The sequence below is a fragment of the Nanorana parkeri genome, unplaced genomic scaffold (assembly GCF_000935625.1).
Source record: "Nanorana parkeri isolate BGI_ZX_2015 unplaced genomic scaffold, ASM93562v1 scaffold559, whole genome shotgun sequence".
NCBI classification, from domain to species: domain Eukaryota; kingdom Metazoa; phylum Chordata; class Amphibia; order Anura; family Dicroglossidae; genus Nanorana; species Nanorana parkeri.
The window spans coordinates 327,386-351,344 of record NW_017306827.1 but is presented as its reverse complement, the minus strand read 5'-3'; the positions used below and the strand labels follow the sequence as shown (position 1 = coordinate 351,344).

The 23,959-nt window shown below is 43.4% G+C and overlaps 1 protein-coding gene across 1 annotated transcript in view; it reads left to right on the top strand.

The window, feature by feature from the left end:
- Nucleotides 1–23,959, top strand: part of ABCB7 (ATP binding cassette subfamily B member 7) — a 96,134-nt gene that overhangs the window by 4,813 nt on the left and 67,362 nt on the right. Inside the window, exons 2-3 of the mRNA XM_018562070.1 lie at nucleotides 19,177–19,257; nucleotides 20,500–20,586. Of these exons, the coding sequence (XP_018417572.1) occupies nucleotides 19,177–19,257; nucleotides 20,500–20,586 (168 nt within the window). The remainder of the gene's footprint in view (nucleotides 1–19,176; nucleotides 19,258–20,499; nucleotides 20,587–23,959) is intronic.

Here is a 23,959-nt window from a genome sequence, read left to right as displayed (position 1 = left end):
TACTTTATTGCTTGCCATTGAACGGCCAGTTAATGCTCACCCCATCACCTTTCTAACCAATGCACTAACCGGTTGTTTGCCCTTTGTTATTGTTACCTAGCCTTGTGGTTTCCTCCATTACCCAGCAGCCCTGTATTGTGTGCTACTGCTTGGTAATTGGGATGATAGAAGAAGCATTGCTCTGGAGTTTGGGCTTGCCAAGTCTATGATGATGAAAGAGTACAGCTCGGAGGACATTTCCCTGTATAAGGTATCTGCAGGCACCCTGGACTTTTTTTTTTTTTAAAGCTTGAGTTCATGGAACTGGTGTGCAGAGATAAGTGACAGGAAGAACAAAGCAGAAGATTATCCATACAAGATGCTGATCAGATGTTTTTCTTGAAGAATTGTTACTTGCATTGACACTCTAAAATTGTGAGGGTGTTTTGTCTCAGCACTCTCTGCTAATCTGCAGATGTCTTGTAACATGGCAGTACTGTGGTAACAAAATTCAATCATTCATCCTTGACCATTTGCAGATGTAGTGGTTTAAAGAAGAACTCTCTGGTCAAAAATGACCTTCACCCTTACAGTGGGGCTTCCCCCACACTGCAAGGGTTAAGTGCTTGTTTTGGTCTAGGTGTAAAAATAACAAAGTTTAACTCGCCCGATCCTTCCAGTTGGCTGGCTGTTAGACCGGTCCCTCCAGCCTCTCTCCGACTCCACTGAAGCAGTTGTATGTCCCTCTTCATCCTCACGTCCCCTACACAGTGTATTGGACATGATGACTCACGGGACCTTAGACTGCTGGGACGGAGGGCTGCAAGGATTCAGTGAGTATCATTTTGTTTTTTTTGCACCTGGACAAAAGGGTTAAGAACATTTTTGCCTCCTCTACAGTCCTGTGCCCTTGAAGGCTCCCCAATCCGGGGTTCAGCTCCACTTGTTATTTGTGTTGAATGATACCTAGTTCCATCCAACTTAATTCGTCTTGGCTCAGGCCGTCGTTGACAAACCCTGAGGGGGTGCATCACCATGCAATCTGGGCTTAGAGTACTCCTGAGTATAGCGCCTTCACACATCATTATATGAGCGCTGCTTAGTCCAGCAGGAAGCACTACTGCTGCTAAAACTGAAGGGGAAACAAGGACAAATGGTATGTATAAAGGGGTTTGTTACAATTGAAGTTGGGGTTTGGGGGCTTCAGGGAACACACGGGTCCAGCATACACAAGTTCGGATTTAAAGGAGAACTATGAGGTGAGTGATTTCCACTCACCTCATAGTTCTAGCCGACCTGTGACAATGAGACTGTCACAGGTCGGCTCAATAGATCGGGAGGTGAGCAAACACATACCAGGTTCGCTCCCCTCTCGATCCTGTCACGGCTCTCTGCCGTGACAGGGGGAGGGGCTGGATTCCCCTCTCCGCTCTGCCAGCGCTGACTGGCCGAACGCACGGGGGAGGGGGCGGGTACAGCTGGCTCTGCCTCTAGATAGGCAGAGCCAGCTGTCACTCACGCAGCTGGGCGGATCACGTCATCTAAGTCGGGATCCGCTCCGGCTGCGGCGTCTCAGTATTCCGCCAGCTGTAGCTCGTGGTATACTGAGCTTAGGGTAACGGGAGGACGCTAGTTTGTGTCCTCCCGTTACCCTAAGGAGAACTATGGGGAAAAACACTGACCCCATAGTTCTCCTTTAATACAAACCTGTCTGGAGGTTAAAAAAGGACATCAGTAGTATACTGTAAAAAAGGCAGCTTTTTTTTTTTTAACCTGTCGATTGGTTTGCTGAATCTTTGCTCTGTAGCAGAGCTCCCAGGGCCGATCCTATTTGGCTCCCGTGGTGTGTCGATTAGATTGTCCTCCCTTTGGCTGCTCTACTTATTCCTGCTGACTCTTCATCACTGCAGGATTCCTTGGGAGGAACTACAGCGGCCAGCATGGGCCGTGTCCTCCACATACCTGGCAGTGTGTGATTGGTTGGAAGCCAAGAACTCTGCTACTGAGCAACGTTTCTGCAGACTGGCCAACGGACTGGTAAATATAAAGCTGCTTTCTTCATAGAGGCAAATGTTATTTGTTTAACCCTCCTGTCAGTGTTGCTTTAAAGAGAACCAGCCACAATTGGGTTATGCAAGAATAAAAATGTTTTGTCTTGAATTGAAGGTTAACTTATTTTTTTCCCCCTCCTTTTTGATTTAATTTATCTGACCCTTAACACACCTCACAAGCTCAGCAATAAGGGACAATGAAAGAGGGATGCATACATCGCGTAAAAATAGCTTTATTAGATAAAACCACATAAAAAGATTTCACTGACATCTGTGTGTGCTGTGTCCTGCGCCAAGGAATGTACAGCGTAGCCTTGTGGAGCTAGAGATATACCACCAGTTGCTTCCAACTCTCTTGTGAGCGTAGCCGCCTCGCCCTTCACAGACGTGATGGTGTCACACGTACTTCAATTCCTAATTCACAGCCTTGGAGCTAATTGTTTCACAATTCGAAGGTGACATTTTGACAAACTGGCTTCCCCAAATATATTGGCAATGATATCATTTTATAAAATAATTTCTTGTTCTTCAATCTGAGTTACAACAAAAGTTACAACAAAAGCTAACTGAGTTAGTGTGTTAAGACACACAAGGACTTATTTACCATCACGCAAATCTGTGAATTTTATTTTGGGTTCAGGGTAATGGGGACCAGCTATATTTGTAGCCTTACTGTTCATTACCATATTGCATAGATGCAATAGTGGGGACCGTGAAGGTATGATGCTGTAAAAGTAAGCCTGGCCTTTTCTTATTAATGAGACTGTCACAGGTCGGCTCAATAGATCGGGAGGTGAGCAAACACATACCAGGTTCGCTCACCTCTCGATCCTGTCACGGCTCTCTGCCGTGACAGGGGGAGGGGCTGGATTCCCCTCTCCGATCTGCCAGCGCTGACTGGCCGAACGCACGGGGGAGGGGGCGGGTACAGCTGGCTCTGGCTCTGCCTCTAGATAGGCAGAGCCAGCTGTCACTCACGCACGTCATCTACATCGGGATCCGCTCCGGCTGCGGCGTCTCAGTATTCCGCCAGCTGTAGCTCGTGGTATACTGAGCTTAGGGTAACGGGAGGACGCTAGTTTGTGTCCTCCCGTTACCCTAAGGAGAACTATGGGGAAAAACACTGACCCCATAGTTCTCCTTTAATACAAACCTGTCTGGAGGTTAAAAAAGGACATCAGTAGTATACTGTAAAAAAGGCAGCTTTTTTTTTTTTAACCTGTCGATTGGTTTGCTGAATCTTTGCTCTGTAGCAGAGCTCCCAGGGCCGATCCTATTTGGCTCCCGTGGTGTGTCGATTAGATTGTCCTCCCTTTGGCTGCTCTACTTATTCCTGCTGACTCTTCATCACTGCAGGATTCCTTGGGAGGAACTACAGCGGCCAGCATGGGCCGTGTCCTCCACATACCTGGCAGTGTGTGATTGGTTGGAAGCCAAGAACTCTGCTACTGAGCAACGTTTCTGCAGACTGGCCAACGGACTGGTAAATATAAAGCTGCTTTCTTCATAGAGGCAAATGTTATTTGTTTAACCCTCCTGTCAGTGTTGCTTTAAAGAGAACCAGCCACAATTGGGTTATGCAAGAATAAAAATGTTTTGTCTTGAATTGAAGGTTAACTTATTTTTTTCCCCCTCCTTTTTGATTTAATTTATCTGACCCTTAACACACCTCACAAGCTCAGCAATAAGGGACAATGAAAGAGGGATGCATACATCGCGTAAAAATAGCTTTATTAGATAAAACCACATAAAAAGATTTCACTGACATCTGTGTGTGCTGTGTCCTGCGCCAAGGAATGTACAGCGTAGCCTTGTGGAGCTAGAGATATACCACCAGTTGCTTCCAACTCTCTTGTGAGCGTAGCCGCCTCGCCCTTCACAGACGTGATGGTGTCACACGTACTTCAATTCCTAATTCACAGCCTTGGAGCTAATTGTTTCACAATTCGAAGGTGACATTTTGACAAACTGGCTTCCCCAAATATATTGGCAATGATATCATTTTATAAAATAATTTCTTGTTCTTCAATCTGAGTTACAACAAAAGTTACAACAAAAGCTAACTGAGTTAGTGTGTTAAGACACACAAGGACTTATTTACCATCACGCAAATCTGTGAATTTTATTTTGGGTTCAGGGTAATGGGGACCAGCTATATTTGTAGCCTTACTGTTCATTACCATATTGCATAGATGCAATAGTGGGGACCGTGAAGGTATGATGCTGTAAAAGTAAGCCTGGCCTTTTCTTATTACCTTTAACACTAAATTAAATTGCCAGTTTTGGGAGGAGATCTGCAGGAACACACTAGTTTGTTTACGACCCATTTACACGGTCTTGGTGCGTAAATTGCACGGTACCGCACAACCCACCTCCCTTGCAATTACAGTGTGGGGGGTGTGTTGGTTGCCATTCATTTCAATATGTATTCCAGAGTCCTGCTACACTCTTACTGGGTATCCCCGTCAGCGTGGGTGCTCGAAATGACCGCGGATGGCGCCGCCAATACTGAAACTTGTTAAAGATGTCACCAGCACACTATCTTGAAGTGAAGAACATGTCTGTTTATTGGCGCTTCATGTCAAAACAGATAACCATGTTTTTCGGGGCCACACAGTACGATCGGCTGCACAGGAACGCGTGGTAATAAAATGCCCTGCATTCCAGTGCGGTGGGACCGCAAAAAATAGTGCATGTATGACCTACCATAGATACTAGCATACTATGTGCCACAGGGAACAATCTGACACTGGCATGATCAAACCATCTTTTTTTTCTTCTCAATCAGCCAATAAATCTGTCTTTTAGTCATTCAGTGTCTAAGCTTGTTTGTTCATGTTCTGGAGTCCTCCTTTGTGGAGAAAACGGCGTAAGGGCTGGTTCACACCACAAACAGTGCGTTCCATAGTGGTCAGGCTCTGGAGCGCATTGTATCGCACTCCGGCCAGCTCCCTGAGTTCAGGAGCGGAAGGGGACGTGGCAGTGCATTGGAGTAAATGGCACCACAGCCATGCCCCCTGCCCGCATTGCGGTTGCCCACACCCGAACGCGTGGCACATCAGTGCCTGCGTTCCAGTCCAGTGCGATCTGCTAAAATGCGACCGCACTGTGGGCGGGGGCTGCTGTGCCATTGACCTCAATGCACACCCTCTCCCTTCCTTAAAGGCAGGGAACCAGCCGCAGTGCGTTCCAGAGCCTGACCGCTCTGGAACGCACTGTTTGTGGTGTGAACCGGCCTTTAAATGGTTGTTACACCTTCTGTTTTTTTTGCATATATCTACTGCTTAAAAAAAAAAATTATATATTGAGGTTTACCAGTCCTTAGATGAGGTGGCTGCATTTTTTTTTTCTTTCAGGCTTTGTTCCCTTTATTTTCCCTAGGTAATCCTGCCAATAACACACTTCCTGTCCCTTATGATCTACACTCACTTCTTCATGGTATCTGTAGGAGGAGTCATGATTGTCACACAGGCTGGACTTCAAACATGTCTGCTTCTGTTCCTCTTCATGACATGATGTGATTAGTTGTTATACAATTAAGATAACGTTCTTTGTCATTTCCCTGAAGCTCACAGGAAGTGTCAAGCACACGGCATTTCTGGCAAGATAAGCAGATATTTTCTGTACTTGCTGAATGTGCTCTTGGCCTAAAAATGAAAACCACTGGACCTGTTAGCTGCATTCTATTTATTACATTTTGTTTTTGGGTTTAACTGGCAGGAAAAATCCAACCTGGCTGACATCCTGATCCCCCGGGATATTTGAAGAAGGGAGCTGCTGCTGCTGGTACATAGGCATTATATTCATAACACAATCCATTCGATTTGTGCTAGATTGAGTGATGATAATATCATGGTTATGGATAACTTTAATTGGATGGGCTTATTGTAGATTTGTCTGTTACATTGCAACCCAAGCTAGTGAACATATTGTTACCATAATGATGAGCTATTCTAGACTGAAGTGTTATTACAGGGATGTTACCTTGTATATTCATGAAACACAGCATTTTAGGAAGTCCTTAGGCTAGATTCTCATGGGTGTCTTTTCAGCCTCAAAATTGCTGTCAAAATACCTGCTTACATGGATTTGTCATCTGTGTCGAAGCTTTGTCTTGAAAGTTGATTTGAAGCATTTTGTAAATGAATCCGTTAAGTTCTTTAAGTCAGTTTTTACAACAACAGTCTTTTTATGTATCCTGTTGTCATGGCATAGCACCTGCCTGCCTTCACATACCGTCACCCACAAACCCATTTAGAACGCTCTAGACGTAATGGAAAAAAAAAAAATTTGTTTGACAGAAATATTTGTATAGTTAATTCTCCATCTTTTATCCCAGAGAAAGGCCTTCTTTATGGGCTACATTTTATTGCTGTCCATGTCTCCATCAGTAAACATTTGCGGCACTTCCTGTTCCCCCAATGAGTACAGAAAGTAAGTGAACATCTCCCCAAAGTGAGGACATTTTGTCACCTGTACAAATATGGATGGACCAATTAGGGCTGCAGCTAACGATTATTTTCATAATTGATTAGTTAGCTGATAATTTTTTTTAATCGGATAAAAAAAAAAATGAAATACAGTTTGTTACAAACATAACGTTTACTTCAGACTAAAACTGCATGCATTTGTTTTGTAATCACACTGCACTGGAATGCACAGCATTGCAGTACCGAGTGTTCCAGTGCGGGCAATCGCAATGCAGACGGGAAGCGCGTTTGGGGTACCATTGAAATGAATAGCACCACAACAGACATCCTGCAGCAGAATTTGTCAGGCCGCAACCAAAAATTGCTTTAAAAAAATAAATAAAATTTTGTATCTTTTGTGTTATATTGGACATTTTATTTAGTTTCATGGGTTTAAAATAATGTGAATTGAAAAACTCCAAGTCAATAGCCATCAGCTTAGAGTTGGCCATGAATATTGTCGTGAGAATTATTGCTCTCACTCTGGCGCACGTGGCGATCCCAGACAGGTGTAGCGCAATCGTTGTTTTCATATGCGTGTGCCCCGACTTAGGCCTGGTTCACACCTGTGCGTATTGCATAAGCGCGTCACACGCGCGTTTTCTTCCCGAAGTTTGGCGCGTTTTCATGTGCGTTTTTAGTGCGTTTTTTTAAATTTAGTTTATACCATTGACTTCAATGCTTTTTACATTTTGGTCCGTTTTGTAGTGCGTTCATCGAGCGTAGGACGCACTACAAAAGGGTCAGGTGTGAACCAGCACTTAGTATGCATCCACTCGCAAGGTCAGGGCAGGTTCTCTTTAAGGTGACTTTAGGGGTGTCACCTTTCCACTTCAATAGTTTTGGCAGGGAAATGACAGCTGACTGCTGCTGAATGTTAACACAGCAGACAGTATATGGGAGCAATAGCCAGCCTGCTATTGGCTATTTCAAACTGCAATAGCCGGCTGACTATTGCACCTGCCTGCTGTCATTCTGCAGAGGAGGGACCGAAGGAGAGAGTTCGGGAGCACGGGAGAGCAATGGAGATGCACTGGGGGCACGTGGGAGAAACTGAGGGGCAATCGGGAGCACGTGGAGAAACTGAGGGGCAGCGACACAGTGCAGAACAAGGCATGGTAAGTCAGTAATGGGGAAAATGATCAGCTGCGGGGAGACCCCAGGCAACGCTGGTGACTAGTTCTTTGCCATTTTCTTCCCTTTGCTGGGCACAGATTCCCCTTCAACTGTTCTAGTTTACATTGTTTCAATGGGTGTAATTAAAAAGGGTTGTTGTTAGCTGGTTAAGAATAAAGCTTGTGCTCTCTGAGGTTCCAAGAAGTATCCATTAGTATTAAAGAATGTTCCTTCAGTTCTTGCTATACATGTGAATTCTTGTCTTCAACCCTTTTGTTGCCACAGATGTAAGTACTACTGTACTACTTTCATGGCAATATGGCACTGTAAACTGACTCCATGTTGCTATAGCTATAACCTTTCTTCAGTTGACTTCCGGGTTTCTACTGGAAGTGATTCGGGCAATTGTAAAGCCTTTTGTGTTGAATTCTTCCTGGAATACCACCAGTACACTTCCTGATATGTTACTATACCTATAACCTCCTCTTCTGTAGCCTAATATCAGTATATCTGCAGTGTGAAATCATCTAAAGCACTGACTGCTAGACTTAGAAGATTTGCAATGGGTCTTGGTGATGCCAGTTCTGTGCTGCTTACTGTTCTCCTTCTTGGAGAGAAGTCTGTATCTGAGGACCTGCAGTGCAAGGATCTCCGTGCTTCTGCTATAGTCTGTGCTTCCTGAACCTCTCCTTTTGCTTCTTCATCATTACCCCACCAGTCATCAGGGTGGCAGCTCCTGGCATGAGGAAGCAAAGCTTTGCTGCTCTTGTAAGATTGCCACATTCACAAAAAGACATGTTAAACAAAGCATGGTAGGTCAGTAATGGGGGAAAGATCAGCTACAGGAGGACCACAGGAAATACTGGTGATTAGTCCTATGCCCTCTTCTTGCCCTTTTGTGGGGATAGCTGCGTTAGATATATTTCAGTGATATTTTTTTTCAGAAATACATATAGGCACCTGAATTTTTTTTAGCCTTAATATCAGCATTTAACTCTTCCTATTGTAAATACCCATTTATATATTAAGTGAAGCAAATGAGCTTATTAGACAAAGCAAGGCAGTATGTCCTCTCACAAAAATAACTATTTAACAAATTAAGTGGAACAACATAATGTTCTACTTCTATGTTCTAACTCCTCTGCATGATTACAAAGGCAGAAAATAATAACTCCCATGGATACATTAAAGGGGCCTTGACTGACCATGTGTTAGGAAGATAATTGGGGAATAACACAGTTTGTGATCCCTATTTCAAATCTCAATTTCTTTAGTAATAGTAGCCAGCAGGGTTCCAGGGCTCAAAGATGCATTGCTTACTACAATAAAACAAATGCCGTGCTTCCTGGAGGATAGCAAGGATACTGCGAGCATAGCAGTCAGGCACGCTATGTGCAGAGTGGATCGACAATGTGAGCTTGGGGAAGAGAACAACTGGAGAGATGCTGTAAAATAATATGTTTGTACTGTAGAAGAAGCAACTTTACAGACTGCTGTAAAACAGGATACACCATACTGAGATTACAAACATTGCATGTATGTTTATGTATAGTCGGATATAGAGGTCTGTATCAATTATTCCAATTATGCAAACTAGGGATGCACCGATACTGATACTACTATCAGTGCCGATACCAAGTATTTGTATGAGTACTCGCCCAAATGCTCCCGATACTTATCCCAATACCGGAAGTCCAGGATCAGGAAGCCGCGCAGCGAGTCATTACATGCCATGCAGCTTCCTGATTGGCCGGGAAGTCGGCTCCATGCTCCCTCATCATCAAGGAGCATGGAGCTGGCTTACCAGCCAATCAGAAAGCCAGGTGGTGAGTCATTACACGCCGACTGGCTTCCTTAATGGGACTTTTGGTATGGGCGGGTACTGAAAAAAAAAAAATATCGTTACTCTATACCAAAAAACTGGTATTGGTGCATTCCTGATGCAAACTATTGTAAGTGTTTTGGTTTCTGTAAACTTTATTGGAGTTATTCCCTAAGCTGCCGAAGGGAAGTGAGCCGAAGACTGTTCAGCTATTCACTGCACCCCTGTATGGCTATTCTTAGCCGTACATCGGCTGGATTTGGCCCGCTTCACCTCCTTTCTGTTCAGCCAAACAGCCTCAGCACATTCGGCCAAACTGAAGGGAAGAATCCGTTCGCCTCAGCCGATGCAACATCTGGATTGGTTAAGGCGAACGTTCGGCAGTTCCTTCTCTGCTGTTCACCCCTATTGTAATAGGGGCCGAACAGCAGAGAGTGACTAGCCAAATGCTGCCTAGCAGCATTCGGCTTGGTCATTCTGTATGCTCTCGTGATAAGCTACAATCTCATGTTTAGTTGACTAATTTGTATTGACATTGTAGTCCATCACAGGAGTGAGCTTGGAGCTGTGACTACTTTACAACACACACAGGGACCATGGGGAACAAAAGTAGCCCCCCCTCCAGAAGGAAGGACAGTGTCGGCACCAATTCACAGATGATTTGAGGATCCATAGCTGAGTGATACACAAATAAGATTCAGTTTTGATAATAGTCACCTGACCGTGCTGGCCAATGAGAAGCGCCTCTTAGTACGGTCCATTACGGTTTTGGCTAAAATCATTTTTTGGATCACGACAAGTAGGTTGGGCCCCCGCTTTAGTACTTGGTCAAGTAAGTAGTTTTTTTTTTTTTAGAAAATCCCACACCCCTGTATATAACATTTGATAGACTGTTTTGTTTGTGTCATTAGTTATGTAGCCTACATGGTGTTTAATAATACATAATTGTAAACAAGTTTTTAGTAAAGCTGGCTATATGTGGCTTGAATTTCTGCTGAATTTTGAGTCATGGGTGATCGTGCCAATACCACCCAGCTTCACAAACTTCAATTGAAAAGTCAAGTTAGCAAACAGTGACTGTAGCCAATTGGTTGAAGTCACTGTTTGTATATTTTGAGCAGGGTGAGTGCCAGCTGTCAGAATACAATAACCAGCAAAGGGGGTTCTTCCATCCACATTGTTTACCTTCAGTGTAAATGCATGTTTTCCCCCATAGTTCTCCTTAGGGTAACGGGAGGACACAAACTAGCGTCCTCTCGTCACCCTAAGCTCAGTATACTGCGTGCTACAGATCGCGGTATACTGAGACGCCGCAGCCGCAGCGGATCCCGACGTAGATGACGGGATCCGCCCAGCTGCGTGAGTGACAGCTGGCTCTGCCTATCTAGAGGCAGAGCCAGCTGTACCCGCCCCCTCCCCCGTCCGTTCCGCCAGTCAGCGCTGGCAGATTGGAGGGGAATCCGGCCCTCCCCCTGTCACGGCAGAGAGCCGTGACAGGATCGAGAGGTGAGCGAACCTGGTATGTGTTCGCTCACCTCCCGATCTACTGAGCCGACCTGTGACAGTCTCATTGTCACAGGTCGGCTAGAACTATGAGGTGAGTGGAAATCACTCATCTCATAGTTCTCCTTTAAGTGTTTTTTTTTCTATCCTGCAGTCCTAAAGGTCAAACTCACAATAAACCGGCTTATTTAATCTTCTCCTAGAGTTGCCCTTAGTGCTTCCCAGTTATCTCGTTCTCTCTGTAGGCTGTAAGGTTTTATGCAGCCTTCCTCTTCTCCCCAATTAGTGAAAAACAGTTCATTGCTTGCAGCAAGTATATCAGGATGGAGAAGAGCGATGATTGACAGTTTTAATGTTTTACCTACACAGCTGCTATAAAAAGGGAAATGGGCACGCGTTTCGCACTCCTCCGCTGTTTTGACCCCTTTAGTGCAGCACGAGCTGTATGATTTTCTGTAGAAAAATAGATACATAAGTGCATATTGATGTCCGTTGTGATCTGGATTTGTAGACCATTTTGTGGGCAGTCTAGTGATACCTGGCATGTAATGCTGGTCACTGTTAGCAATGTTTGGCTTCAGACTCACAGATGGTTAAAAAGCTTGTCAATGCTTTTCTAGCTTTAACAAGTATTTTTCAATTTTTTCTGATGGCAGAGCAAAGCCTTCGGTCATCCAGAGAAGGGGCTGGAAATACCACAGATATTGCAGAGGAAATGCCTTGTGAGCGTTCTCTGGGCCTTCTTTTGATTTGCATTATCAGCGCTTATGCAGCTAGGAGATGCTGGTGCTCTAGTAGGTTCTCATTTGTACACACGGTCACTTACATTACAATATTATATTAATACAAGCATTTTTTTTTTAGCTTTGCCAAAACCTGTATGTATAAGCCCTTAAAGTGGAACTGCAGGTCATTCTTCTACTTCCTGGTTTAGTATTCCTGTCGGTTTATTGCGGTTTACCACAAGAAGCTGCATTGGCGAATTAAAGCAGAACTCTGGGCAAATCAGATCTTGACCCTTGCAGTGGGGGTACCCCCAGGGTTATGTGCTCGTTTTGTCTAGGGAGCTATTCCAAAATCTATTGTGTATGGAGAAAATCCATATAGGAGGAGAAAGGACAGGAATGATGTTATCATTGTGCATAGGCTAGAATGAAAAAGCGATTGGCCGCTAAATTATGAATGACCAAAGCTACCCACGAGCATGCAGGTAAGTCGCAAAGGGGGTTGTTCGTACGAAGCGCATTGAAAATGCAATGTGTATATTTTGGATTTGTTAACTGACGTGTATTAAGGACTCTTTGCAGTTCACTTGAACTGAACACAAGCAACTATGGAAATAAAATGCTGCAGGGGCCTTTCCCTCAGTGTGTTAGTCCATTGCACCAATGAACTAGACTAATTACAAATGTACTCTGAAGATGAGGTAGACTTTACTAGCTTTGAGAAGTGCACAATACTATAAAGTAGTAATATGCCCTCAGAGCTTTCATTGATTCCATCGCTCTGTATCTCTCAGAAGCACTGCCCTGAACTTCCAGACGGGGAGCACACACTGTTTATGTCAGAATAAAGTCACATGACCTATCACATCTTGTACGTAGGCAAAGTGCATGCGTGCCCCATCTACTTCTGCACCTTGAGCTGTCTATTTTGTGTCTTGATGCACGGAGTACTAGCATCAGCATGTAGAATGTAGTCCCAGCCAGGTTTTTTTTCACAATATTCACAGTTTAAACCAGAGATTTACCTGTCCTCTTTTTTTATTTCCCCTCTGCTAGTTGATCTCAGTCTCATGGCTATCATTATTCAACCTACTTCCTCTGAGCCCATGTTGTCTTTGACCTGCTCCAGCCTATATTAGTTAAAGAAGGAGTACAGTAATGAACGTCTCACTCTGCTTTCTCTTCCTATCAGCATGCTTCTTGTCGACAACGAACTGATTGGCTCCTTGTGCTGTTTCCTCTAACACTGCTTGTATTTAAAAAAAATAAAAAAATGCTTTAGTGATGATTTATAAATCATTTGCCCAGCCATGTGCTGGCCAATAGCCTTTCACATTGCATGTCTTATGCTCTTCGGCTCATCTAGTGGCGAAGTGGTGTGCGAATGGCATTTGGCCAGCATATGGTTTGTCAAATGATTTATATATCATCCCCCTAATAAAGAATTCAATAATTTGTGTTTTTATCAGCCAAAAGTTCCGTTTTAAATTAAAAAAACACAAAACTATAGGATAGACTTTACAATAAGAACTTCAAATATGTAGGTATCCGTTGAATACAATGAGGCGAATTGATCAAATATGGAGCAGACAGAATCTGGAGCAGCTGTGCATGGCAACCAATCAGATTCTATCTTTTTCAAATCTTAGCTGAACAAACACAATCTGGAGCAGTTGCTCAGGACATCAGCTTTAATCTGCTCCAGTTTTAATAAATTCCCCTCAATGTGCTTTCTTTAACTCAAGCTCATGTGACAACGTAGCCGTAGTTGGATTAGGATAAAACAAAACTTCTCCACTGTTAGTCTTTGACAGTCTTGGACTATAAATGGACAGCACGTACAATAAGAACCTTTGCAGCAGACAACTCGAGCGCACAAGTCAGACAAAGTATCTGTCAGCTGGACATTTCCCATCAATTAGATTTCTGTGGTAACCTTTTGTCCTGTTAGATTCTGTGCTACAATTTCTCCAGGTCTGACGTGTTCAGTGTTCTGGTGCCGTCAAATACTTTGGGCTTTGTCTTAAAGTTCTTTGTTAGTGTTTCTTAACTGACTCTCCTAATCTGATTCACTGTATCTGTAAAGAAATATATAACGGCATTACTGATAATTGTCATTCTTCTTAATAGACCGTATGTTTGTTTATTTTTGGCTTTTTTTTTTTAGATATGTATATCAGGACAGGTTCCCTTTGGTGTTTTTTTTCCTTCTTTTAGTAACTCAGAACATTGATTCTGCCTTTAGTATTAATAGAGTTTCAGTGCACATTGGTATCTCAGGAAGCTGAGTGCACTGTATAACTACAAAAGAATATACTAATATTAGAGGTGCACAGAAATGAAAATTTCAAAACGGAAATAAAAAAAAATGTCAGGCCGAAACCAAAAATGTTTTTTATTTTAACTTTTTCAATTTTTTATAAACTTTTTTTACATTTAAAAAAAAATATTTTTATTCATTTTTTATTAAATATTTTTTAGTTTTTAGGGGCTTCGGGAAAATATTAGGGGTCTAAAATAGATAAAGAGATTGCGGACACAGAGTCCTCTATCTCTTTTTCTGCATCCCCTGTTATAAATGAACAGGAATCCTCTATACTGAGTGTTCCTGTTCATTTATAACATGAGGACATAGTGTGTTTACTATAACCACAATCATGAATGAACAGGAGGTGATGTAGATCATTCATAATTGAGGATACAGTAACCATACCCTGTCCTCCAATTATATACAAACACTCAGCGATCACTGATCACTCCTTCCTGACACACTGTCACAGGAAGCTGAGCGAGAGGAGCTCAGCCTGCTATGACAGCGCTGGCTTTCTCTGCCCACACATCGCTCTGCCGATCTGTGACAGAAGGCTGAGCGGTGCAAAGAGGAGAGACGCCGGCCGCTCACAGCCCTCTCCTCCTGCAGCACACGGCCGCCTGTCAGTTTCTCTCCTCCCCTCTGGGAAACAGAGCAGCGCCCAGCGGGGAGGAGAGAATACACGGATGCACCGCTGTATCGGCCAGAAAATTATGCCAAAAGTGCCATATTGGTGCATCCCTAACTAATATACATATGGAACATATTCATGGAAATGACGCGGCAAGCTTACAAATAGAACATGTTCATAAAAAAAACAGAATAGTTTACCCAGTACATCGCCGGCAGCTCTGGCATGTAAACAAACTCCTGGACACTATGACCTGATCACTTAAGCTGGCTATACACCAACCCGCGGGCGGAACAAAGAAAATATAACAGATTCCTCCATCAATGCTTATGAGCATTGATGGAGGAATCTCCTGCTGTCTTCTTTGTACTCTTACTTACGGTGGCTGCTGTCAGAATTACTATAGTCGGCAGCTCACTGGTTTCATTGGTTCAACCGGCGAAAATACGTAGAGTGTATGCCCACTAGGGATGTCCCGATACCACTTTTTCAAGACCAAGTACTTCCACTCAGATACTTGCCGACACCAATTACTGATACGTTTTCTTAAAGGGACATGTGACTTTTTTCTAAAACAATACAGGCTGATGATTTTAGGGCAGTTTCTCCCCAGAGCTGTGTGCAATTCTCCCCAGAGCTGAATACAGATCTCCCCAGAGCTGAATACGCATGTCACCAGGGCTCTGCGGGCAGTGGCTATGCTGGTGAGTGCCGGCCTGAAATGGTGGGTGAAGAGTTAAACGGGTGGATGCCGGCTCCGGGGCTGTCCATGGCTGTGCCTGCGCTGAGAAGGAGAAGGAGGAGATATAGAATCGGTCAGGCACTACCAAGGACAGCCACTGCCAGGTCCCCAGCAGGCTGGTTTTCGAACATGTTCGTAAGACAAAAGTCGTGCGACCGTACAGTAGAAACAGTCGCACGCTTTCCACACACCTTGCGATTATCGTACGATCGCTGGATTTCCCCGCGATTATATGATAATCTCAAGGTGTGTAGGCACCTTTTTATATGTTGGTGGAGGAGATGCTACTTTGGGGTTTTATTTTTACAAAAAGTTAGATAGTTTAACTTTGAACAGTTGAACTCAATGGACATTTTTCCGTTTTAAATCTGGTGTGCTAATAAACACTGAAAGATTTACTTTTGAAGCAGCATGAGGATCCAAGTGTTCTTTAACACTAATGCATTAGTAAAGGGAGTGTGTGCCCTCTTTATAAAGTGAGCCTACAACCACCTTCCCCCTTTACAATGATGACATCTCCTATGGCAGCCACTGTCACTTGTGCAAGCTGGTACATGCATAACAAAACATCAGGATGTCTATTTCAGACATACGTAAAATCATTTACGGTTTCTTTATCTCTTAGACTAAACCGACCTTAAAGTAAGGACATTGCTTTTGTCATGGTTGTCCTGTAACTCATTGTTCAGTAGAATCAGGCTTCTGTTATTTGTTGTCCACATTCTTCATTCAGTTTTCTCCTGTGTTGTGAGTAAGGTGGAGCAGTGTGGGCTTCTGTTTCACCATGATAACAGCATTCCTGTGCTCTTTACAATATTTGTGTAGATTACGATAAACTTCTTGTTGATTACTTTGGCGGTTTGTTTTGTTGAAGCTGTTTAAAAGATACTCAGCTTGTATGTTTTATGTTGGTGCAAGAAACTATCCACTTTATACTGAAATAGTACATTTGCGACGTTCAATACATTTGTTAGGGAATCAGGGTTGTGAATTGAGTCAGCTTAATAAATTATTCTTGCATACTGTGTTCCCAGGGACCTTTATGTTGTATCATGCTCCATGATGGGAAATGATTAACACCCAGGCCAAGGAATCTACTAGACAATGAACCCCTGTAAATACTCACTATGTGACTTGACCTAGCACTTCAAGCGTCTAAAACTGCAAACTCCCTTGAACTCTCACCACCAAGTTCTGCATGAATATGCAGTAGAAAAATTCAAATCTCGTGAAAAAAGAATGTGGCTTGCCATGAAAATTAACCTCTTGGGGCCCCTGCAGTCTGTTTCCATTTCTCAACCTAGGCTTTTTGCACTTCCTATAGTGACCACCAATGTACTCTCTTCTACCCTGCAGACTCACTGTACCGGTTATAGGAACTACTAACTGGTTACCAGCTGGCAACTGTGTTGAGTCAGGCCCAGAGAAATGCTGACATTTCTACTTGGAGTAACCTATACTTAGATGCTGGGACTTTACTGCCTTGATTGTAAACCAGTTAAAACAATAAAAATCAGGGATGCACCGAAATTACATTTTGAGACTGAAACTGAAAATAAAAAATGTGTCAGGCAAACACAGAAAATTAAGTTTTTTGTTGTTTTTTAAAATCTTTTTAAAAAAATGTATTGATTTTTTAAAATTATTATTATTTTTTTACTTTACTGTCGGGGACTCAAGGGGAATATCAGGGGTCTAAACAGACCCCTGATATTTACCTGTTAAAATAGAAAAAGAGATTGAGGATTCTGTGTCCTTCAATCCCTTATTCTGCAGCTCCTGTTATAAATGAACAGGAAGCCTCTATACTGAGTGCTCCTGTTGATTCATACATGGTGGATATAGTGTACTTACCATGTCCACAATCATGAATGAATGGGAAGTGATGTAGATCACTTCCCATTCATTCATAAGTGGGACATAGGAAGCACACTGTGTCCAGTTATTTACAAACACCCACCGTTCAGCTGATTGGTGAGTGTTTGTATGCCTGCTCTCCATCCTGAATCCGCTTTTACAGGAGGCGGGGCAGGCAGTGGGGGAGGAGAACTCCACCTCCTGTTACAGATCAGAGCACTCTCTGATCTGTTACTGCTCTCCATCCTGACACAGGAGGTGGAGCCGGGAGGTGTGGGATGAGAGCTCCACCTCCTGTGACAGATCACAGCCGACACAGGAGGCAGAGTCGGAGGTGTGGGAGGATAAACTCCCCCCTCCTTTGCAGCTGTCACTGACCCTGCAGCTCTCCATCCTGACACAGGAGGCCGAGCCGGGAAGTGGGGGAGGAGACCTCGGCCTCCTGCAACAATGACAGCTGTCACCGCACAGTGCAGCTCTCCATCGTGAAAACTTCTCTGCTCCCCGATGGGCACCGGTGCTGCATCGGAGGGCACACAGACCGGCGCAAAGCGGGGAGGAGAGAAGCTGGGATACACTGATTTTTCGGCTGTCATGGCACTTTCGGGAATTTGCCAAAAAGTGCAATTTTTGGCCGAAATTTCCGGTACATCCCTAATAAACATCTATTGAACAAAAATTAATCTTTTAGGGATTAGGTTAAGGTATACGTTTTTAAGTTTTTGATTCCGGTTTCGGATTTTTGCCTTTTTTTTATTATTATTTTTTTCCCCCACAGTAATATGTGTATAGCTAAAATCAGAAGAAGCTAAATATGCAGTTCAGATTGTGAACCCTGCACCTTTCAGAACCAAGCCTTGCCCTACTGTTAACATTTTGAGGAGGTGGGACTTAATTTTGAAGTTCAGGTGTTGTGTACATCCTTGACCTAGCATCTATAGAGCTCCACAGGATTACAGGGATCAATGTGAAGACTGACCATATGCAGACACCACAAGGCACTGTTGACTCTTTTAAAGCCAGGTCAGCTTCAGTTCCACAGTATTGAAATTGATGTTATATTCAGCAGAACAGCAACAGAAAGCCATGCAAGGAAATTGCTGAGATCATTATGGGTTTGTAGAATTGACCTTCAAAGAATTTAGTTTTTCTCTCTAAAAGTGGGATTGAGTTTTAATGTGTGATTTGATCACCTTATTTATAATACTCTGTTGTTTTTTTTGTTTATGCTTAAACACAATTTCCTATTTGGAAATTGATGAAATAACACTATAAGCAGCCTTTTTAAAGGTACTCAAGAGTGACTTTCCAGCTAACAGGCACTCATAGAAGCGCTTATATGGAATGGCTGTGCCATAGCTTCAGTTAGACTACTGTTGCAACCTTTAAACAACTATTTATATTTTAGATATATTTGCAGCAATCTTACAGTTGAATTGAAGAATGTGTATGGATACACTTGCGTTTTAGCTAAAATAAAAAGTTTAGAAGGATGCTGGTAGCTCTTTGGAAAAACATTGTTCATTCCCCAAATGAACAGTGACAAGTTTTAGAGACCTTGCTGACCTGCATAGCTCTTCACTAGGGGATGTCCACAGCAATGCACTACCTGTAGCTTTATGTTCTTCCATATTATTGTTGTACCTTTTGTAGGCTATGAATATAGTCACAAAAGAGAAGGGAGCTCTGATAATGTAATGGGACTCTGATTTACAAAGAAGTAAAGCCTGCTGGCAGCTAGGGACATGGAAGCTGTGGTGGTACAAAGGGCCCTTTGTCATTTTGCATTTTTAATGTTTGTTTTTAATTTGCTTTACACCTGCTGCCTATATTCTTCTGGCTCAGTTTCAGCTTCATATTCTGTGCTTTCCTCCTGGGTATCGCAAAGCATAAAAGCAGAGGGAGAAATGGTGCTGTTTAAAGAGCTAATATTCCTTTTTGTGCTAACATGACCTTGTTTTTCTCCTCAGGTGCTGCACACACTCCCAAGGCAGACCGTTTGCGGCATTGGGGGGAGAGACAATTCAAGACACTTGTTAGATGCTGTAAAGGTATTAATAGCTTCATCCTGTTCTGACAGCTTGGGGATAAAATGGGAAACACCTCAAGAGCATTCTCCATTTTATTCTGCCTATCCTGCATCATTTTGCATAATGTCTTATTTTATGTGCATGGAAAAAATGTAAGAGTAATTTATCTGCCTGCAGCAGAATTAAATGGATTGTATGCTAAATCCTAAATATTGTTTCATGTCGGTGTTAAAAGGCATGTTGTATGAAAATACACATAAAGTGCATACTATAAAAATGGGAAAAAAGGAGACCAAAGTATATTTGGAAATGTTGCCAAAAGCATCATGGCTAAATTCCTGACATGTCACAATATTCAGCAAAAGTATATATTTTTTTAACCTTTTTATCATTAAAGGAGAACTATGGGGTTAGTGTTTTCCCCCATAGTTCTCCTCAGGGTCACGGGAGGACAAAAACTAGCGTCCTCCCATGACCCAAAGCTCAGTATACTGCGAGCTACAGCTTGCAGTATACTGAGACTGCCGCAGCCGGGACGGATCCCGACATTACTGTCGAGATCCACCCAGCTGCGTGATTGACAGCTGGCTCTGCCTATCTAGAGGCAGAGCCAGGTGTACCCGCTCCCTCCCCCATCCATTCCGCCAGTCAGCGCTGGAGGATCGGACAGGGGAGGGGGGAATCCCTGCAGGGAGCCGTGAGTGACAGTCACAGCCATCTGCAGGGACAATTGGTCCCTGCAGAGGTCAATGTGGCAGCTGGTCCTGCTAGAGAGCTGACATTGACTTGTGATACACAAAATGTAGCAGACCAGCTATCAAAATGACAGTGGAGCTCTGCTGATTACAATGGGAGTGTACTAATGTAATCTTCAGAGTAGAGTTGCCAGTGTGACAACTGAATCATACTCTTCGTTCTCTTTTGCTCGATAACCTGATCTGCATCCAAATATGGAGGAAAATATAAATAATGTCTCAGCAATAAAAATCCCTGCAATTCCCTCTGTAGAACACACTGTAGTTTTTCGTCCCTTCTGTCTTGGCAGATAACTGGCTCCTGTTCATACAACGTTTAATCACATTTCCGAGTATTTGCTTGCGTGTTTGCTTTTTTTCCCGACTAAAATTCTAACTGGAAACCCACAGCAGACCTATGACTTTCCAATACATTTTCTATACGTTAGGAAAGACATTTCATTTTGATGTAATTGTTCCCTTAACCAAGGAAGATGGTTGCCTATTAAACCGTGTTCTTTTGTTGTAGGTACTCTCAGGATGGCCATCAACCCATATAAGAACATGCTGGCATGGGCATGCAGGAAGTGGACTTCACTCAGATCCCAAAGAAGGGGTGAGAAAAACATCCATTTTAGGATACGTTTACATACCCCTTACCCAAATTCAACTTCATTTTTTTTGTGTGTCATTTTTTACTTTTCATTTGGCGATTCATTTGTTGGGGCTAAGTTATAGGTTGTAGCATATAGGCTTATAATCTATAGTAACCTGTCAGATTAATGTGGCTGAATGGTAAAGCCAAGTGTTATGTCTTCTTGTTAACCGATGGTAGACAAGATAGTCTGGTAATATTCATCTTAGGCTTTAGAACCTCAAAGGGCTTGTTCACACCATCTTCAGTGCACCCCCTCGCCCACAACTGAACAGGTGACACAGCAATGCCTGTGTTCTGGTCCAGTGCTATCGGAAAAAAAGCACTGTGGGTGGGAGTATCTGGAGTGTCATTGACTTGAATAGCACCCCCACGTCCCCTCCTGCACCAGAAAGCAGTGATACGTCCACTATGCGATCTAGTGCGTCCCGGCTACTAACTGCCGGTATGCACTGGAGATGGTGTAAACCGGCCCTAAAGCATATGTAAGCCCAAGAACACATATTAATATATTGCAGCTTACCAGTCATTAGATGAGGTGGCTGCATTAGTATTCTTTTTAGGCACTGTTTTCCTTTTATTTTTACCTGGTAATCCTGCCAAGGACGCCCTTCCTGTGCAAGTGTGACAACGCTCGCATATCATGCTGGATCTATGGGGGAGCAGCATTGACATACTAGGACAGGACTACAAAACACCTTCCCCTCCCCTCTTCTCCCTAATATAAAGGGGTTGTTTTATAGTCCACATAGCTAGGGGGGAATGTAACGGGTAAGACTGAAGCACAGGCAGAGTGTCAGATGTTGTCAACTTGTCAAGATTTCTGTCAGAATCAAAAGGTAATCTTTGCATTTATTGAACCATTTCAATGTCATTTTTGACAGACCCAAATGGAGCAAATAAGAAATGTTCATTGTAAGGGTTTACATACATGTTATCTAAATATACAAGTAAAAGCTTTCTGACACATACATTCTAGGATTCCTTCACTCTTGAACAATGCCTGCTTTTCGGTAGCATCAACTCTATAATTAATATTTCCTCTGTATTTTATAGCTTGGTATTTATAAGTCTTCTTGGGATCTTCTCTTCTGTTGTATTCGGTAATTATGTGACAAGAGAAAACTTAACAGGCTGCCATTCCCAGCTGAGGTCCAAAGAGACAGGAGTGCGTCACTGCCATTTTAATGACCTTTAACAGACTGAAATCCTGAGATATGGGAGCCTCGGTATATTGGTTTAAAACGGCTCACCATTTAAAAGGTGATAACAAAGGCTGTTCCTAAGCAAGACTGGATGTGGTTTTAGTTTACCCGAGATTGATATTTGCTATATACATGCTGGGTTTGAGAAGTCAAAACTCATAGTAAAATGAAGGTGTTGCTTATAACATCATACTCCTTTTTTTCATAGGCTACACTTAGTTCATGAAATTGTACAATGTATTTGACTAATAACAGTTCATTAAATATTTGACACTGAGATGAATTCATATCTGGGTAATGTGATCTATTGAGGAGACTCCAAGACAAAGAGAAACCTGAATTTATTGAGTGAACGCGAAAAAATGGGTCACAGGAATACTCAGTACGTAAGATACGAGCTTCAGGAAACACAGGGTTCCAGCATCTAGTACTGATAAATGTTGAGCAACAGATGCACTAGCCCTTTAAGACAATGGTTAAGAACAGATTGGCTGAAAGCAGCGAACCTTGTACAGAGGGAAAAACCTGGTACTGGATCAAGACATACATGAACATGACATGGTGCATAATTAGGCCTCTCCAATGATTGAGGCGACACCTGCCAGCTGGGAACAATGTAACTGATATGAGTGATGCACAGTTGGGGCATAATTCAGAATCCTGAATGGTGAGGAAACATCTGCTGGTGGCCTGTCCAAGCACTTGCACATTGTCATGAGATGATCAAAGAAGAAGGCTAGTACAGGTTCCTTAGGCCCCTTTCACATGAGCAGTTGCACGCGTCTGCCTGTAAGTTTTTCAACGCTATATGAAAGTCTATGGGTAGCCGAGTGTAAACGGACGTTTACACCCGGTTAGTCACGGCTCCAGCTGGGTCGGTAAAGCAGACGGATCAGTGATCTGTTTAGCCGGACCGGGGGTAATCTGATGTAAACGGACACATGTCCATTACATCAGATTCCCCATAGACATACATGGGGTCCAGCAGTTTCAGTTTTGTGAAAGGGGCCTTACAAACACGTTTGCAACCTGTTTATTGGGTGTTTTGTTATTTTGGTGTTTCAAGAATCACCTCGCATCCCTGGAAAATTGTGGGTCTTTGTGATGTCTTTTTAAAGGCCATACGTTTTTGAGGTGCAAAAACTCTATTTTCCCTGTAATATAGCACACAATCCTTGCTTCTGAGCTGGACTGGTACAAGGTAGGGCATAAACAATAGCCATAAGTTATATTAGCTGTTCTGGTTCATTAGCATTAGAGGCACTTTTGTAAGTAGGCAACACACTTCTAGATAAAGCAAATTGTCACCTAAAACATACGTCCCACACACAGCACATCCCTCCTCAGCCACCTCACCTTCCACACACAGAACATCCCTGCTCAGCCACTTCACCCTCCCACTAACAGCACATCCATCCCTGGCCACCTCACCCTCCCACTCACAGCACATCCCTCCTCAGCCACCATACGTCCCACACACAGCACTTGCCTCCCTGGCCACCTCACACTTTGCTTTCAAAGTATGCCTCCCTGTTCAATATACAGGAGGATAAATTGGGCAGGGAGGTTGCCTTCCTCCTCGGCCATGTTACCCCTGGCCACCGTACCTCCAACCTACTTTAATATTCTACTCCTTCACCCGCGGTACCTCCTGGATCCCCAACACTATAGGTGTTTTGGTATGTAGGCAGCAAAAAGCAAGGTTTATGCCTAATAGCACAGTATTTGAGGTCATTATACCCCCTCAGACCAGTCCAGTAAGTGTGAAAATTAAGCAGCTGAGTAAGCTTTACAAGGTGAAGCTAAAGAAGAAAGAGATAAATAAAAACCCTTCAGTGCTTAAGAAATGAATGCATCACGTTTATGGTACGTCGCTTTTTCAAAATTGATTTAACTGCCTCCGGGCCGGCCGTAGTAAAAAAAAAACGGCCGGCCGAGAGCTCTCTAGATCTGAGCGTGCGTCTTTAGACGTCCGCTCAGAGACACCCCCTCGGCGCGCGCTAGCGGGAAATCGCCGGTATATAAAAACAGGCAGCGATGCCTGTTACCATACAAGCGATCCACCAGCTGTAGAGCCGGCGGATCGCATGTATGGGGTGCCGATCGGTCCGTCCCCCCTCTCTGCAGTC